General features: G+C 32.7%; 1 protein-coding gene across 5 annotated transcripts in view; it reads left to right on the forward strand.

The window, feature by feature from the left end:
• The first annotated feature begins 2,567 nt into the window (after nt 1-2,567).
• LOC124371993 (actin-related protein 2-B) overlaps nt 2,568-16,606 on the forward strand; it is a 40,304-nt gene continuing 26,265 nt past the window's right edge. For 2 of the 5 annotated variants that reach the window (XM_046830363.1, XM_046830362.1), the window contains exons 1-3: nt 2,568-2,758; nt 11,633-11,743; nt 15,215-15,229. In XM_046830363.1, coding sequence (XP_046686319.1) covers nt 2,711-2,758; nt 11,633-11,743; nt 15,215-15,229 — 174 coding nt within the window. In that variant the 5' untranslated portion in view covers nt 2,568-2,710. The remainder of the gene's footprint in view (nt 2,759-11,632; nt 11,744-15,214; nt 15,230-16,606) is intronic. The other 3 variants (XM_046830365.1, XM_046830366.1, XM_046830367.1) reach the window with 3 other exon arrangements.

The raw sequence follows: 16,606 nt of genomic DNA on the forward strand, positions 1-16,606 counted from the left end.
TTGGGCAGGTATTATAGGAAATCAAATTATGGGCCCATTATTTATCAATGGTAATTTAAATGGTGACTCGTATCTAGCAATGCTCCAAAATGAGATAATTCCTGCACTACAAGCTGCTCTTGGTCGACAATTTCAAAGAATTTATTTCCAACAAGATGGCGCGCCACCACACTTTGCTCTCCTTGTTAGAGAATACTTGGATACAATATTCCATCACAGATGGATTGGAAGACGTGGTGCAGTAGAGTGGCCTGCTCGTTCCCCTGCTTTATCTCCGCTGGATTTTTTTCTTTGGGGATACCTCAAAGATAAAGTTTATCGTACTAAGCCTCGAGATTTGGCGCACCTAAGAAATCTCATAGTCCAAGAAGCTCAAGATATTCCTCGTGACTACCTTCAAAATGCAGTGGATGGTTTTTAAAACCGCCTAGGACATTGCCAGACGATGGGAGGGGAACATTTTGAACACTTACTTTGATCACAGGTACTTAAAAATTGGTGTTTACTTGTAATACTTAATAATTTACATTGTTAAATTGTTATAAACTTCAAATAGCTATAACTACTGAATGAATCCACCTTTTGAAGTCCGGTTTGCGGCATTGTACTCTGCTACGTGAGACCTTTAATTTGATACCAAACTTGACCTATGCTGCTATTTAAGAATTTTGTCTGACTCCTTGTGGACCGTCCCCCAAAGGGAATATCTGGTCGGTAATTGGGCAGATGTGTGCGTTACTATCACCAGTAAGCACGTTTGAACTTTGGTATTTCTTTCTATTGTGGTTCAAAAATTAAAAAGGGGGGTTCCAGAACTTAATTGTCACCCTGTATATATATATATATATATATATATATATATATATATATATATATATATATATATATATATATATATATAGTAGCTATTAGAATTTTCCAATTAACTATAGTAAATGTTTACAAGTCTACAAACGTGCAATGGCCAAGTACTGTGTCTCCATCTTTTTTCCAACCTATCATCTAGGTATGGGGGACTTAGTATGTTGGAGGACTTTAACAATCACCTCAGCCAATGATTACAATTCCGTCTATAACAATGGTATATGGCTGAAAATAACAACTTGTAGTTCGTCTTTCATTCCTAAGACACAAGTACTTTCTATTCAGCTAGGTGGTAAAGAGATTAATCCTCAGACTTTTGCTTTTATTCACGTGACCAACGAATTTGAGTTGGAAGGTTCTCTTTATATTTTCACATTACCAGCATAGACATATAATAATTTTGGTTGAAATCACAATTCCTTTAGTCGCATCATATCCACGGCCAAGATCGAATTTCAACAAAGCGGACTGGAAGTCTTCTTCTTCAAGCCTCGAGCATAACATTAGGTTTATTCTTTCCACTGTAAACAATTATGATCGTTTCACGAAGCTAATCCTTTCAACAGTCAAAGTGTATTACAAGGAGGGTTCAAAAAGAATGTACCTCAGGGTGAAATCGGGAGTGTGACGACGTTTACGGTAAGTTTTGTGATACAGATAACGTCGATACTGCTGACCTCCTGTACCACAATATGTATAAAGCGAGAAGAGAGAAATAGACAAGAACCGTAGAAAGCCTCAGTTTTACTTTAAGTAGCCAGAAAGTTTGGTAACTTTTGAGAAAATCTCCACTGGGAAACTTGAGGCTAATAAATTGCATCATAGCAACTCAAATCTAGTGATATAGCGAGGTGTATTTTTGCTTTATCGAAAACAGAATGTCAACCTATTGATAAGCACGTTTTATTCATGCTTCATTATATAAAGAGGAGTCGGCAGGTTTCCTTGGAGGTTTCCAGAAACTTTACTTTGAAGATACTGGAGGGGATAAATAGTGGAATTTTATATGGTATCTCTGATTCCATATGATATATATATATATAGGGATTTTGTAACTTATATGCTTCATTGAAGGGTGAAAAGACGTATAATTTTTAATGGAGTGGTTCCAAGAGACCTTAGCGTATTATTTCATTCTTCATGGAACTTCATTAAACGTCTTGACATCTCGTGTTTAAATGCTTTTAAAATTTTGAAATTCATCCATCATGTATAATAAATGTAGTATTGAAATGGATTTTACAAAATTATTAGACCTAGCATGGCGTGGTCTTTTAGTCTATTAATTAATATGGAAAAACTAATAGATCCTAGGAATATGAGGATAACAGGAATCGACGATTGCATTGAACAAATTTTTATTATTTCGGCGAATATTAACAACTTCCATTTTTTATTGCTTAAAATTAAGCAGGGCTTGTTTAGAAGAAGGCATGTTTTGATTAACACATTATAAATTACATCAGATTTTACTTTTTCCAGTTTTTGCACTTATCTGGTTAATTTACTTATGTATTATAAATCCCAAATGTTATATATTCTTTGATATTTTATTAAATATTTTAGAAGATAAATATTAGCGTTTGGTAAATTTAATATCAACAGCTCAGTTGTTAGATATATTAAATATCGATGGTATTAAGAAAGAAAAAATCCGGGTCTGTGTATTCTATTACCTGCAATTTTTTTGTATCGTCATTTTGTTGTCTAATGATGTGATGTCACTTCACTCACAGTGGTGGTGGTCTGCTGATAAATTTGTTCTTGTTTAAGTTAGGTTAAGTAGGGTGTGGTAGATTTATAAAATTATTTGAAGTGTTGTAAAAACATTTATAGAGTATCTAAAATGGATAGTCAAGGTAGAAAAGTTATTGTTTGTGATAATGGAACTGGAGTAAGTATGTCTAAAATTTAAGAACTTTACTGGTAGTGTTTTGACTCAGATTTCACCGACATCTAAGGCTATAAACAGTATTGTTATTTCGATGAAAATCTCCCTAATCCGTTGTAAAATTAGCAATTTATCAGGGAATGTTCTAATTCATATGCAGATGAGTATATATTGTATTAAGATATAGCTCTTTGTTATAAGTCATTAGAGTACTTTGGTAGTATGGAGGCAATTACTTTTGGAAGAGTTTTTAAAATGGACCTAAAATAACGACATTATGAGAAAGATCAAACTTTATTTGACGTAGTATACTATGTAAATATATGTCATTGTGAGGATTGGTTCTTGGGCTACAGTATAATAAGAGGCCACCACCACTATAGAATCATATTTATGATTATCTAAACTATAGAAACAAAAGTGTTGACACGAATTACATTATATAAAAACGATCTATGTTGTGTATCTATAAAATGTAACAAACAAAACATTTTAACATTTAGTTACTTTTTATTGTTATTAAGGATATACTATGATTCTATTGTGGTGGTGGCCTCTTATTATACTGCAGCTAGTTCTTGTTTTCTGCCTCCTAAAAGGCAATGATATCAGAGAGAAGAATGCCCCTCTGCCCTTATTAGGCTATATAAATAGGTAAATATATACCTAGTCTATAATAATAAAAAGAAAAGTTAATGAACGCTCACATGATTTGAGCTTGAATTCAGGTACCAAGTTATCTTAAAGGAAGTTTTTCTTTTTACATCAACTGGATCTGGTATTGGAAAAGTACCAATTAGATATGCTCCTGGCCATCATTGTGGGCTTCTGGGGAAAAAAGAAAAATATTCCTCAAGATTCAAATTCAAGGTCAGATCATGTGAGCGCATGTTAAAGGTTGTCGTTAACTTTAGATCTACTAGTAAGTAACATTTGTATGACAACCTTATCTTAACCTACTTGTATCACATAGTAACAAGTAGTAAATATAGGGACACTGTAGCCTCCTTCTCACTGACCTCACTTCCTTCTGGGAGGCAGAAAACAAGAACCGATCATCAGAATGACATGTAATTTTTACAGTAAGTGAAATAAAGTCTGTTCTAGTGACCTACGGATAATACCACGGCACTGTAAATTAATTCCTTCTAAATTATGTGATTCTAAATTTTATGAAATAACAATAATTATTTTTTTAAACGAACTAAACAAATATTTTTATTAAAATGACCACCTATAAAGAGATGAGGTAAGGTTACAGCAAAACTAATGTCAAACAATATGTAGAGGGTATGACTCATAATGCCCACAATATAGCCATTTCGGTACTTTGGGATTATACCGACCACACCAGTATGAAGAACACAAAAATATAAATTTATAGAAACAAACGTGATAGAACGAAAAAACAATGTTTAATTACAAAATTACAAGCATTTCCAGGTATTGTGATCGGTATTGTCTTCGCTGTTATCTTATCTTTCTCGAGAATCCCGATTACGGCAGGCTGCGCGGCATCACATGATTTGCACGGTACATAATTGCCTTTCCATTACAATTCAATTTATATTTCTGATCAGCCCCTCTAGAATTTGATATTTTACAGATAGGTACTATCTCGAGGGATGTTTTTCTTTCGTTGACATCAGCGCGGGGGCGAGGCACCAGAGGTGCTGCCGAAGCCCACGCTGGTGGCCGGAGGCACTCGCATTTTGGGTGGCGGAATGTGATCAAGAATAAAAACAAGTTTTGAGTGTTTTTTTTCAATAAAGAGTTTAGTTTTAGTTTGGTAATGTTTGTTTTTGTTGAATTTTTGTGTTTGGAGAAGTGTAGAGGTAAAACACGGAAGTACAACAAAGCGACGCGACTCTGCAACCACGTTATCTACTAGACCGCTCGACTTTGACCTCTGTCTGAGGATAGGGAGGGGTTTGCGATAAGACAATTCCTGTTTTATATTGACGAAATATTGTTTTACGCTAATCTAGTAATCAGTAGAAGCAAAATGTCAAATAACGATTCATGTCTGGGTGTGGTCGGTATAATCCCAAAGTACCTCATAATGACATGTAGTTTTTACAGTAAGTGAAATAAAGTCTGTTCTAGTAACCGAGGGCCATTCCACACCAAGTCATCCAGGGGTCGACACCCACCCGTCACAGATTTTAATGAAATTTTGTACACATAATGTAGGCATTTAGATAGGATAAAATCCAAAATTATCTTTCAAATGGTATAATAATATGAGTGGGGTTTTGTGTATTACCATTTTTATTACACGTCAAAGTAAAAAATAAAATTTTACTCTATTAAAACACAAAATATAGCCAAATATTAAAAATACCTATGAAAAATTGTTTTGAAAGAGGCCATTTTACATAAAATTAAATATGTTAAATCAAATGTTGTTGCAGAATAAGTCACAGTTAAGTTTTAAAACAATTAAGTCACTTATAATGAGTACACAACTTATATTCAGTACTTACTTGATAATATTTCAACAGGTATGTACATTTTCATGTTAAAAAAAATAAAAATCATTTATACTGAATTGATTATGTTGGTCCATCAAAACTACATTTTTCTTTCTCACACACACACATTGCACTCTAATTACAAACTGAAAATATTCCACGCTTTGTCTATTTCTTTCCGAGATACAGAATCAATTTTGTACGAACGTCCAAGAGAGGTTGTTTCAGGTGGATTAACAATGCATAACAGATGAGCTGCTGGAACAGGGCACTGATCTTTTTGGGGCCAAAAAAAAAGTTTCCCTAGGTCCATGAGGGTGCATAAATTTTACATCATAATCTCCTTCAACTTCATTGAAACACTGGATCATTCCTATCCACCAATTATTTTCTTAGACACATGCTACAAAAGAATGAATATTAGGCTCTAGAGTTGGCAAAGTGTTCTTGAATATATTTTGTTTTAAACAGACATCAGTGTCTGAGCTTAGTCGCTTCGCTGTAATTACTTCACTAGTTGCTGACTGAAAGAAGTGAAAACTTCTTGTTCCCTTAATAGTTTCACAACATTCAAAACGGGTTTCAAGAGACTTTCTTTTGTTTTCAATATCGTTCTCTTTCAAAAAGAAAAAACTAATTTTCGAGAACTGATTTGTACAAAATGAGTACATTTCTTCAGCATTTATGATTTGGTCTGAATCTCTGGCACTTTGTAAGTTTTTCTTTGTTACAGTCCTCTTAACTGTTCCTCCGATCCCATCACAAACAGTTTTTCCGTGACTTGTTGCATGGAATGACCAACTTGCTTCTAGCCCAAAATCTTCTTTATGGTAACACAAATTTACCATTGACTTGTAATTTTTATATTGGGCACTGCAACCATCTGTTAGGTATTCAATTTTGGTTACGTTAGGAAAGTTGGACTTAATGTACTCAACGGTTTTTTCTTGAACGGAATAGACGAATGGTACATCATGTTTCAAATCATCGGAAATAAAACACAAAGAGGATTCTTTTGTTGTTTCACCCTCGCTTCTTGAGTAAACAACAACAGGATGAATTGAACAACTTAAATGACTCCAATGATAGGATTGCACTTCATTTTGTAGGACAAAATTGTAATTTTCAGCGAAGTCTATTAGGACTAAGGCTACATCATATTGTAAATTCTCCTTCCTTTCCCTCATATAGGTGTTTTGTGATTTAGTTATGAAAGAATGTGGAATGAGTGATTCAATTTTATCAATTACAAAGCCAATAAACTCTTGGCGTGGAAGAAGCATTGTCTGCAGCTTCATGTGACCATCACTTATCCACTGTGAGAATTTGATTTCTTCCTCATCATCAAAATCTTCTAAAATATCCTCCAAGTATTGTCTTAATGGCTCGTTTGTTTTTGGACATTCATCACAACGTTTCAGCATAAAATTTCTGGAATGTCTGTTGCAGACTAATTTTTCCATCATAATATGTATGGCTTCTTTATCATGCTGATTTATGGCATTAGCCAAAAGCTCGACATTTTGATGGTATAGGCATACACAAACGCAATGCGTGCCTGGAGAACCAGCCAGTACACACCATTTTGGCCTCAGAGAGCAAAATTTGGTAATTCTAAGCAATATATGGGTCAACCTCGATTTTTCTCATATTACAATATAATGTTCCAATAGTCAATTAGAAAAAGAAATGACAAGAATTTCTTGCCGGAAAGCAGTTATAGGGAGCAGGCAACTCAGATTACAATATAACGTTCCAATAGTCAATTAGAAAAGGAAATGACTAGAATTTCTTGCTGGAAAGCAGTTATAGGGAGCAGGCAACTGCGAGAATTACCTATTAGTGATCTGGGGCACTGACGTGATCTGGGCTTCAAATTTGGAACTACTCGAGTTATTTTTTTTTTTCTAAAAGAGCAAGCAGCGCGAAGCGCTGCGCAGCGGTCAAGCATCGTGCGTGATCTTCGTCTATACTGAATTGATTCAGGCCAAAGGAATGACACAGATTCCTTTACCAGATTTTTACGGAGATTTTGTATTGGGCGGATTATATTGGTTTACTTTACTTTCCAGCATGTAATTAATTATGTGTTTAAAATTGTTTTACATACATTACCTACATTATATTGTAATATGTAATAACAATTTATCAGAAATGTTTAATAAAAAAAAGGATCACGCACGATGCCTGCCCGCTGCGCAGCGCTTCGCGCTACTTGCTCTTTTGCAAAAAAAATTAACTCGAGTAGTTCCAAATTTGAAGCCCAGATCACGTCAGTGCCCCTGATCACTAATAGGTAACTCTAAGCAATATATGACCGTCTGGCGGTTGCCTGCTCCCTATAACAGCTTTCCGGCAAGAAATTCTAGTCATTTCCTTTTCTAATTGACTATTGGAACATTATATTGTAATATGAGAAAAATCGAGGTTGACCCATATATTGCTTAGAATTACCCAAAATTTTGAAAATCCTATTTTTAAATTTGGATGTTTTTCTTTGAATGCAATAAACAGTTCTTCTAAATTACATAAAAGTAGTCTTTTTTGCATGTAGGTATTTTTTTGTACACTAACTCTGTCTTTCGCTCCTGGAAACATATAAGAAAATTCATCATCTTCATAGAACTGTTTTACTGCTTCAATTGTCTCTTCAGGTAGTTTTCTACCTTCTTTTGGTTCTGGCATCGCCAAAATGCCCTTTTCATTACAAACAGCCCTAGCTTTTCGTACTAAGTATTCTGAAACATTCAGTTTTTCAGCTACTTTTCTGCGGGACCATGACTTAGGAGCAATTGTTAGTAATTGTATTTTTTCCCTTTTGGTTATATTGGTCCTCAGCTTTTGCTTAATAGCATCCATTAAATAATCAAGATCTTCAGATTTTTTCTTTTCCTCATCATGAAATTTTTCTTCGCCATCACTCGAAGACTCATTTAAAGAATCATCATTTACTTGTAGGACAAAAGATAGTTTCTTCTTGACTTGTAATTTTGCCTGCTTTAACTTTTTCCTGGCATATTTTTTTTATGAATGAGTAGATAAGGACTGGAGTTTCAGAGGTGTCACATCTAAACCTAACAGAGACTCATTTAGAACTTCTTTTTCCACTACTCTTTTGGCAGTCGTAAGATCTTTGAAATATCTTCATCACTCTCATGAAATGCAGTTTCATCATTATATAAACCTTTGTTTTTCTACATTCAATAACTTTCTACAATTACTGCACAAAAGCTTTCCTGGGACTAAAATTATGTCTTTATGTTCTCTAACATCTTTCGCCTTTTCTAAGGTAATTACTCTTAAATCTTTTTTCTTTGTCAAAGGTACAGCATGTTTTTGAAAAGGGTCACAACATGATTTTTGGCTTTTTTCAAAATATTTCAAAAAATAACAAAAATGATGAGAACAAATTGAGGCATTTTCACGATACTGATTATTTGTCCGCCAACTCAATGTTTCTACTTCTTCACTTGAAAGCTTTTGAAAAATTAAATGTACACTTTTATCTTTTGTCAGAGTAAAGTTTTCACAAGAAGAGTCTGAAAGTTTACCTACTGTACAAATTAAATTTGGTCTCACTTGACTTGGTCCAGCAATTTCTTCCATGATAAAAATAAACACTTCACAATTAATTACATATTTATAATAAATAAATTAATTCATTCATTTTAAAATAGACAATTCACAAAAATATGTAGTACACAGCACCAATGTTAACTGAACCACAGATCCTCACATACTGACAATAGCTTGCAGTGTGACTTACTGAGTCATGTTGAGACTTGTGTGTTTCATGTCTCCACAAGAGTAAGTTTCTTTCATGTTGAGACTTGAATGAATGTTTCATGTCTCCACAAGAGTAATTTCAAACACTGGTTTGAACTGGTCTAGATGTCACCCATTGTGGTTTGTGTTTATAAAATATTAGTAATTAGCATATAATGTAATATTGATGTTTGACCTTTAATAGTTAATAAAGTGTTGTTTCTTTTTTATTCAGAATGTTAAACTTTTAAATGTTGTATAAAATATTATTTTAATGCTTGTAAAGTTATAATTAGCCATGTTTTAGGTAAAAGTATTGTAGGCCAATTTAGTTAGGCCAATAATTATTTGTGTAAAATAATACTTTAATTCATTGACTTACTAAATTTTTTAAAGAAACTTAATTTTCTTTTTTATTTATACACACTTAAAAACTTAGAACACAATATTTTATTTCACCTTCATATATTTTCAGATATTTTCAAACAAATATAATACATTTTTACACCTTAGAATTTATTTTTTCTTCATCACATAAATATTTTGTATACAATCACATTTTAGTGTCTTAAAATTTAATTTTTGACTTTGATATATGATAAAAATGTTAATACTCAAAACCCCACTCATATTATTATACCATTTGAAAGATGATTCTATCCTCTTTCCAGTGATATATACTTTTATAAGGGTAGGTGGAGAGAGATTTTTGCTACAACACTTTTTGTAACTTAATGTTCCGATTTCAGAAAAATCAAATTATTTGTGTTTATGAATTATTTTTATGGTGATAGAAGATAATAAATCCCATTTTAATAGTATTATATGATTCTGCATTAAGTTTTGAACATGCATGAGTAAAATTTGAAGCCTCTAGCTTCATAATTGTCCATTCTACATGGAAAGACGAGAATATGTGTACGCTCACTTGGCGGCAAAATGGGCCTTGGAAACTGAATTAGCATAAAACTTCAAATGGCCGTATCTCTGAAACCCTTTGTTAGAATAAGCTACAATTTTGGATTTCTTCTTATTTATATGTATATATTATCTATGTAAACTTTTATTGAAATCAGAGAACCTTGGGTGTCAATTCTACTTTTGGCTGGATGATTTGGCGTGGAATGGCCCCCTACGTATAATACCATAGCACTGTCAATTAATTCCTTCTAAATTATGTGATTCTAAATTTTATGAAATAACAATAATTATTTTTTTAAACGGCCTAAACAAATATTTTTATTAAAATGACCACCTATAAAGAGATGAGGTAAGGTTACAGCAAAACTGATGTCAAACAATATGTAGAGGGTATGACTCATAATGCTCACAATATAGCCATTTCTCTAGATCTCTGCAAACCCATTTAGTGTGGTATTCTTAAACATGGAAATGTACGTAGCCTAAATAAACTGCGTACAGTACAGCCATTCGATGTAATATCTAACTTAGTTTTGACTACATTTTACCCAAAATTAAATCTATACATAAAAAAAAATAGGACTGTACATCAGTTTGTGCCAATGTGTTAAGTATATTCCTAGTCAATGTCAGTAGTTAAAATCTGACTATTTGTCTAGCAATGGACAGATTATTTGAATGGGTGGTTATAGAATTGTTTTATGAGACATAAGAAACAGTCGATTTTAGTTATTGTAGCAATAGGTTACACCTGTTACCTGTTATTGTTATTTTATCTAGAAAACAGAAGCAATTAAATGTTTGGAACTAACATTTAAGATTTTAGGTTTAACAAGTAGTGGGATGACAAATCAAAATAATAAATTTAAAAATAGAAAAATTTCAAAAAATTAACATAATATTTGATACAAATGTAATGTTAATCGGGATCAAAAAAATTTTATATGGGTGTTAATCAATTAATTAAAGTAGCCTAATCGTAAATAGAAAGAAGTATGATTATAATATTGTATGGATAAGTCGATAATTGTAAAAATAATTATTAAATGTGAAGAGTACAAGTGATGTGATATGTGTTTTGTGCATTATATAACATAGAGTTGAATTTAGTCACCATGATCAATGACGAAAAGTATTGAATTAGTTTTAATTGTCAGTTAGTCTGTACTTATTCTGTCAAATCACATAAAAAATGTAGTTTTATAAATTTCAAAATTAAAATGAAGCTTAATGTAAGCATGTAATGTGAATTGAATTATTTTATTGATTTAAACTAATGTAATGGGTAGTCATTGTAGTTTAGACGAAGTGGATAAAAATGAGCCTATGAACATAGTGATATCTTACCAGAAGTTGTGACTTCTGGATGAACAGTTTTGATTCCATAAATTAATCTTCTGATGTGTTGTATGATGGTTAATATTTAATTAAATATGGTATATCAATTTTAGTTTGGTTACACTGATTTATACGTTACTTACATTTACCTCGGCTAATATCTGCCTTCAATTATGTACCTCTTGAGTATAGCAGTATCTCGAGTTCACGAATAATGATTTAAAGATACTGCAAAGTATTTGCGAATACTATACATGGTTTTCCTGTCTGGCACATCTCTGGCAAATTCCTTTTTAAGGTTAAATTTCATTTACAGACTTTTAATGTACAAAACAATGGTTTCTCAATATTTGTGGTGCTGATGAAATTTTGTTTGCAGTTTGTAAAGTGCGGTTATGCTGGATCCAATTTTCCTGAGCACATTTTCCCCTCCATGGTGGGGAGACCTATCATCAGAGCTGTCAACAAAATTGGAGACATCGAAGTCAAGGTTGGATCAGTTTAACTTTCCACTAGCTTAAATTTTATTAATTCTGTTTACTATATTACTTGTAGCAGTATCTAAAAAAGAATGACTTTTTTACATACTCAACCTCATACCTGTTGAATTAATTAGGACATTCTGACTGGATTTGGATTCAAACTACATTTTATTGCAATGTATTGCTTGATTAACGTATGATATATAACCTCGGAGATTTAAGTTTGATATTTATATTTAGTATGTAAACATATATGTATTGTTAATGGTTGTTTATACAAGTCCATGTGTTACATTCTTACGATATTAGGCCTATATTTACTTGAAGCGTTTCCATAAACCTTTCAATCTCACTATCACTGAAATTATTAGGCCCAGTTAAATAATTTTATGGTACTTTATTATTACTCAGAGGCCACCATTTTTTTTGAAAAGGTTTTCTTACCACGGACTTGATAAAATACATTATTAGAAAGAACAGACCTTATTTGATTTACTCCGAAAATTACATGTCATTATAATAATCAGTTCTTGTTTTTTTTGCTTCCCAAAAGGAAGCGATTTCGGTGAGAAGGAGGCCACTCTGTCACTATTTTTAGGTTCCTGGTAAGAAAAACACTTCCAAAAATAGTGGCTTCCGGATGATATCAAAGTACCAATTTTATTATTAGATAAAAGAATTGTGTTGAGCTCTTTCCCAGTAATTTCATCGGGTTTGACATCAGAGACAAATAGATTACAAAATATAGTGTAAGCTAGGTGAAATCATTGTTTCATCAAGTATACAATTGAGTGCACTATGTTTTAGACATGATCTTTAGAACCTGACGCTGCTCTAAGAGGAAGGTGAACTGGAGCTAACTCAACATTGACATTGAATCAATCCCTCCCCACATAGCTACGTTATGTTCGGCTGCTCCATCATGCTTAAAAGGTGTCAATTGCTCCATTTTTGTGTCGAAGGCCATCGCTCGTGTTTTTCAAAATTACCACCAAACTGTTGGAACTCCGATGTCATGATGCTGTATGTGATAAAGTAGCTGCATCGTTATCTGGAACTGTTAGCACTTCGGCACATGAGCAATTGTAAGATCGGTTACAACCTGTACTGCATAGTACCTGTATTGGCATAATACCTTGCTGGAAAGATGGCCAGGTAATTCGATACCAACTAACCAGTCATCGGTTGACTTTGTACTTATGACACGAAATTCAGGCCAGTAAGTCATTTTCTCATTGTCCATAATCAATTGGCATGAGATACTATACACTATATACTATATGTGACTTCAGTAGGTAAAATGTGATGATCACCAGAGCTACAGGGGCTGTACAGGGTAAGACAACCCATCCAAGACTTACTTGTGGTTTTCGGGTGAATTACATATCAGTATTGGGTGAACATTGTAGATGACTGCATCGTAGCTTGTAAATCTGCCACTAGCTTGTCAGTGGTAACAAACAATAATTATTGATCTTTGGCTAATTTGTTCTTATTTATCTTGATAAAGTGCTCATTGTGCTGTTTTATAAAATATAACTGGCACTTCTGAGTGATCCAATGGCATGACTGAAGTTGTACAATCAACGTACTTTGTAGTATTGATTTCCCATTTCAAAACCGGTTATTGAGCCAGGTCAGATAATTTGTCATTGGCTTTTAATATCAAATAGAATGAGAAATTCTTGTAACTGTGTACTTTGATTGCTTTTTTAAAATAAATAAGTATTATTTGTCTGTGGAGGTGGTTTTTTTTTCCAATTTACAGATAGAACATCATGGCACCAATCAGATTTGCAGCTGGTAGCTTGTAAACTCATACCACAATTCGTACTTAGTTTTGTTTTAAATGAGAGCTGTTTCACGGGGAAGTTTCATCGTGTCTCTTGGAGACATGTAGAAACACCAAGTTCTGACTTGTACGTTTTGCAAATGCCTCAGCGTTCAGTAAATACTTACATGTAATAGCTTGCAGACTATGGAATGTCCTGTCCCACACCAAAAATTCCATTGAAAGCCATCCCCGGTTTGTGGCAACAGTATAAGAAATATATCTTGAGCAGTTAGCTGGGACAGGTTCGGTCCAAAATACTATGGTGATGGTCCAGGTAGAGGGATGAGTGTCAGATTGTGTGTGAATGAAGGCTGGAGAGATCATTTTTTTATTTTGTTACCTCTTTTTTAACATTGTAATTTACTGTAAACAATAAATTGTAAATAACATTTTAGTTTTATATGTTATTTAAAATATTAATTTATGGGATATCTCTAGATTATTTACATATTTATAAAATTTACTAATTTTGATCGTTCCTTAACCCTTTAAGGAATGTTAATCATATGACGTCTTCCTTCGATAGGCTAAAATGAGTAATGGATGAAATCCAAAAAATTACCAAAAAGGAGTAAAAAATAAAAAACCTTAAATTCTCTTAAATTTTTCTATTTATATTCTAAAGCTTAAATAAAAAAGGACTAAATGTTCTACAAGTTAATATTCAGTACTTTTTCAAAATCAAATGTCTTATTTCCTAACTACGACAGACTCGATCAATATTGACTGCTATTTGGACAACAGTAACAAACTAGATGGTTGTCCACGAGACTCTCGTGATATCCATGTCTTGATTAGACGGATTTTTTTTTGCAGTAGGAATAACTTAAAAATGTGACAAGAATTTATTGTTTTTTTACCTTTTAATTGTATGCTGTTCTGTTGTTTTTTTATAATTACTTTTGATACTGATGTTTTGACTTGCACAGAAAACCTTTGAGTTCCAATGTGTGAATAAATTATTCTTATTCTTGTTGCTCAACAAATATAAGTGACTCTCACAAGATAAATATGGCTAGTATAATGTGGCGGCATATTCTGACAGAAAAGCGATGCCAGTACAAGGTTGTCTAAAATATATATATACATGTATGTGTGTTGTTGACCAGAATTTATAAGAAATCTTTTGAACATATTTTCTTGTTGAGAAAGGCATTTTTCATCTTGTGATGTTTCTAATGTCATTCCTACAAGGAATTTGCTACGAAAAACTGAGTCCCGTGGTTACATGTTCTCTCAAAATGAGTGAGCGCAAGCATGAAACCAATGTTTTGATTGAAACCTTGTATTTTAGAGGGTTTATACTAGGCATTATTATTGAGTAAACTATACATCAAATTACGTGAAACATCCTGATTAATCTGATGTACAATATGACCTATTTAAGTCATTCCCGTTATTTAAGTTTGATTGTAAAGGTAACTGCAAAATCTGTAGACTGGTCACTTCTCATTGGGAAAAATGTTTTAAATCTCTAGTTACTAGTCGTTTGTCAGATCAAGTATTTAGACATGTGTGCGATATAACGGGTGTTTAAATCTATTTAAAAAATACTGTATGAACATTTACGTGTTGTTTCAATATAAATGCATTCATTTTTCAGAGGTTTGTGTACATTGTTCAAGTGGTTTTGTTTTCTTTGCAGGGATATTGTGTCAGAGTAAGTTCCTCGATATGTAAGCCAATAGCATGTTGACTGTTATCTTGTTTCTCTACACTAATATTGAATGGTCTTTTTGAGTTATCTCATATAAGTTATTTCTTTTCTTGTACAATAACATTTTTCAAAGTTGTTTAATACTGACAAAGGACTGTACATTCACACAGAATCCGACTTGGCTTGAAGCAATCGTACCGTTATCATAAACTAGAGTGTTGAATTGTGAACTTTTTACAAAAATCTAGAGATGAGACGACTTAATATCTGTTGTTGCTACACTTTTGCACCTTTTATTGCACTACTTCGGTTTGTATCGCGTTCGGCTCTGTGTGATTGTTACCGATTACTGACATTGTTGTTTTTTAATTACTTCCTGTGGATTATTTATCTGTTAACAGTTTGTTTAGAGTGTGGATAATTGGTGTGTTTAACTACAAAACTGTTGTTCTTTTGTTTATAGACATGTTGTTTATTCTATCCGAAATGTTTTATAAATAATAATTAACTGCATAGTAATAGTAATATATAGAGAACTTATTTCAGTTCTATTTCAACACAAATGATGTGGCAACAAAACATAATTATTTCTTGGTACAAGAGACATAGCAACGTAACTTACAATGTGACGATTTTGAGATGATTGTGTTACACTCTGCCTGTGACTTATATCAAAGCCATGCTTTACAATTAAATATTATTGCACCTGAAATGGACCACAATCGTGGTCTACCACAAGGTCAACAACGCTTTCCTTATAGCACCAATGGTTCAGATGATGGACAGTAACAACTACGTGTTGCAGCTCTAACAGACATATGAATATAATAAACTACTTTCAAATTATCTCCTGTTTGTAACATATCCAGTTTTATTGTAAATAGAAGTACATAAAAAATATATACATTTTCTATGTCTTTGTTAGAAAATGTAATTTTTTAAAAAGAGGTTTGCAATGATCCAACTTATAAGAATCTCTGATAATTCATGTGAGTCTTTTTTAATTATCAATATCCTATTAATTTTATTTCTGTTATCCCAGAGTAAAATACTATAAATAATAATGCTTTGAAAGAAATCAAAACAAGCAGATCTTATGTAATTATTTGGTACACAGTTTCTTAAACTTCTGAGTAAAAATGTAACTCCGAGACACTTAAGACTGAAATGAAATTCCCAAGATAGTTCTTTTTTTGTGATAGGTGTTTTTATCAATATAAACACCTGAAAAACTTGACACTAACTACACTAACTTGTTGCAGGGAATCTTTAAAATTAAATTAGATTTAATTTTACTTTAATTCATGAACAATGCATTTGCTGTAAACGAATTTGATACTATCAACCATCAAAGTAAATAAAAGCGGTCCCAATACAGAA

This window comes from Homalodisca vitripennis, unplaced genomic scaffold, assembly GCF_021130785.1.
Source record: "Homalodisca vitripennis isolate AUS2020 unplaced genomic scaffold, UT_GWSS_2.1 ScUCBcl_2354;HRSCAF=7027, whole genome shotgun sequence".
NCBI classification, from domain to species: Eukaryota; Metazoa; Arthropoda; class Insecta; order Hemiptera; family Cicadellidae; genus Homalodisca; species Homalodisca vitripennis.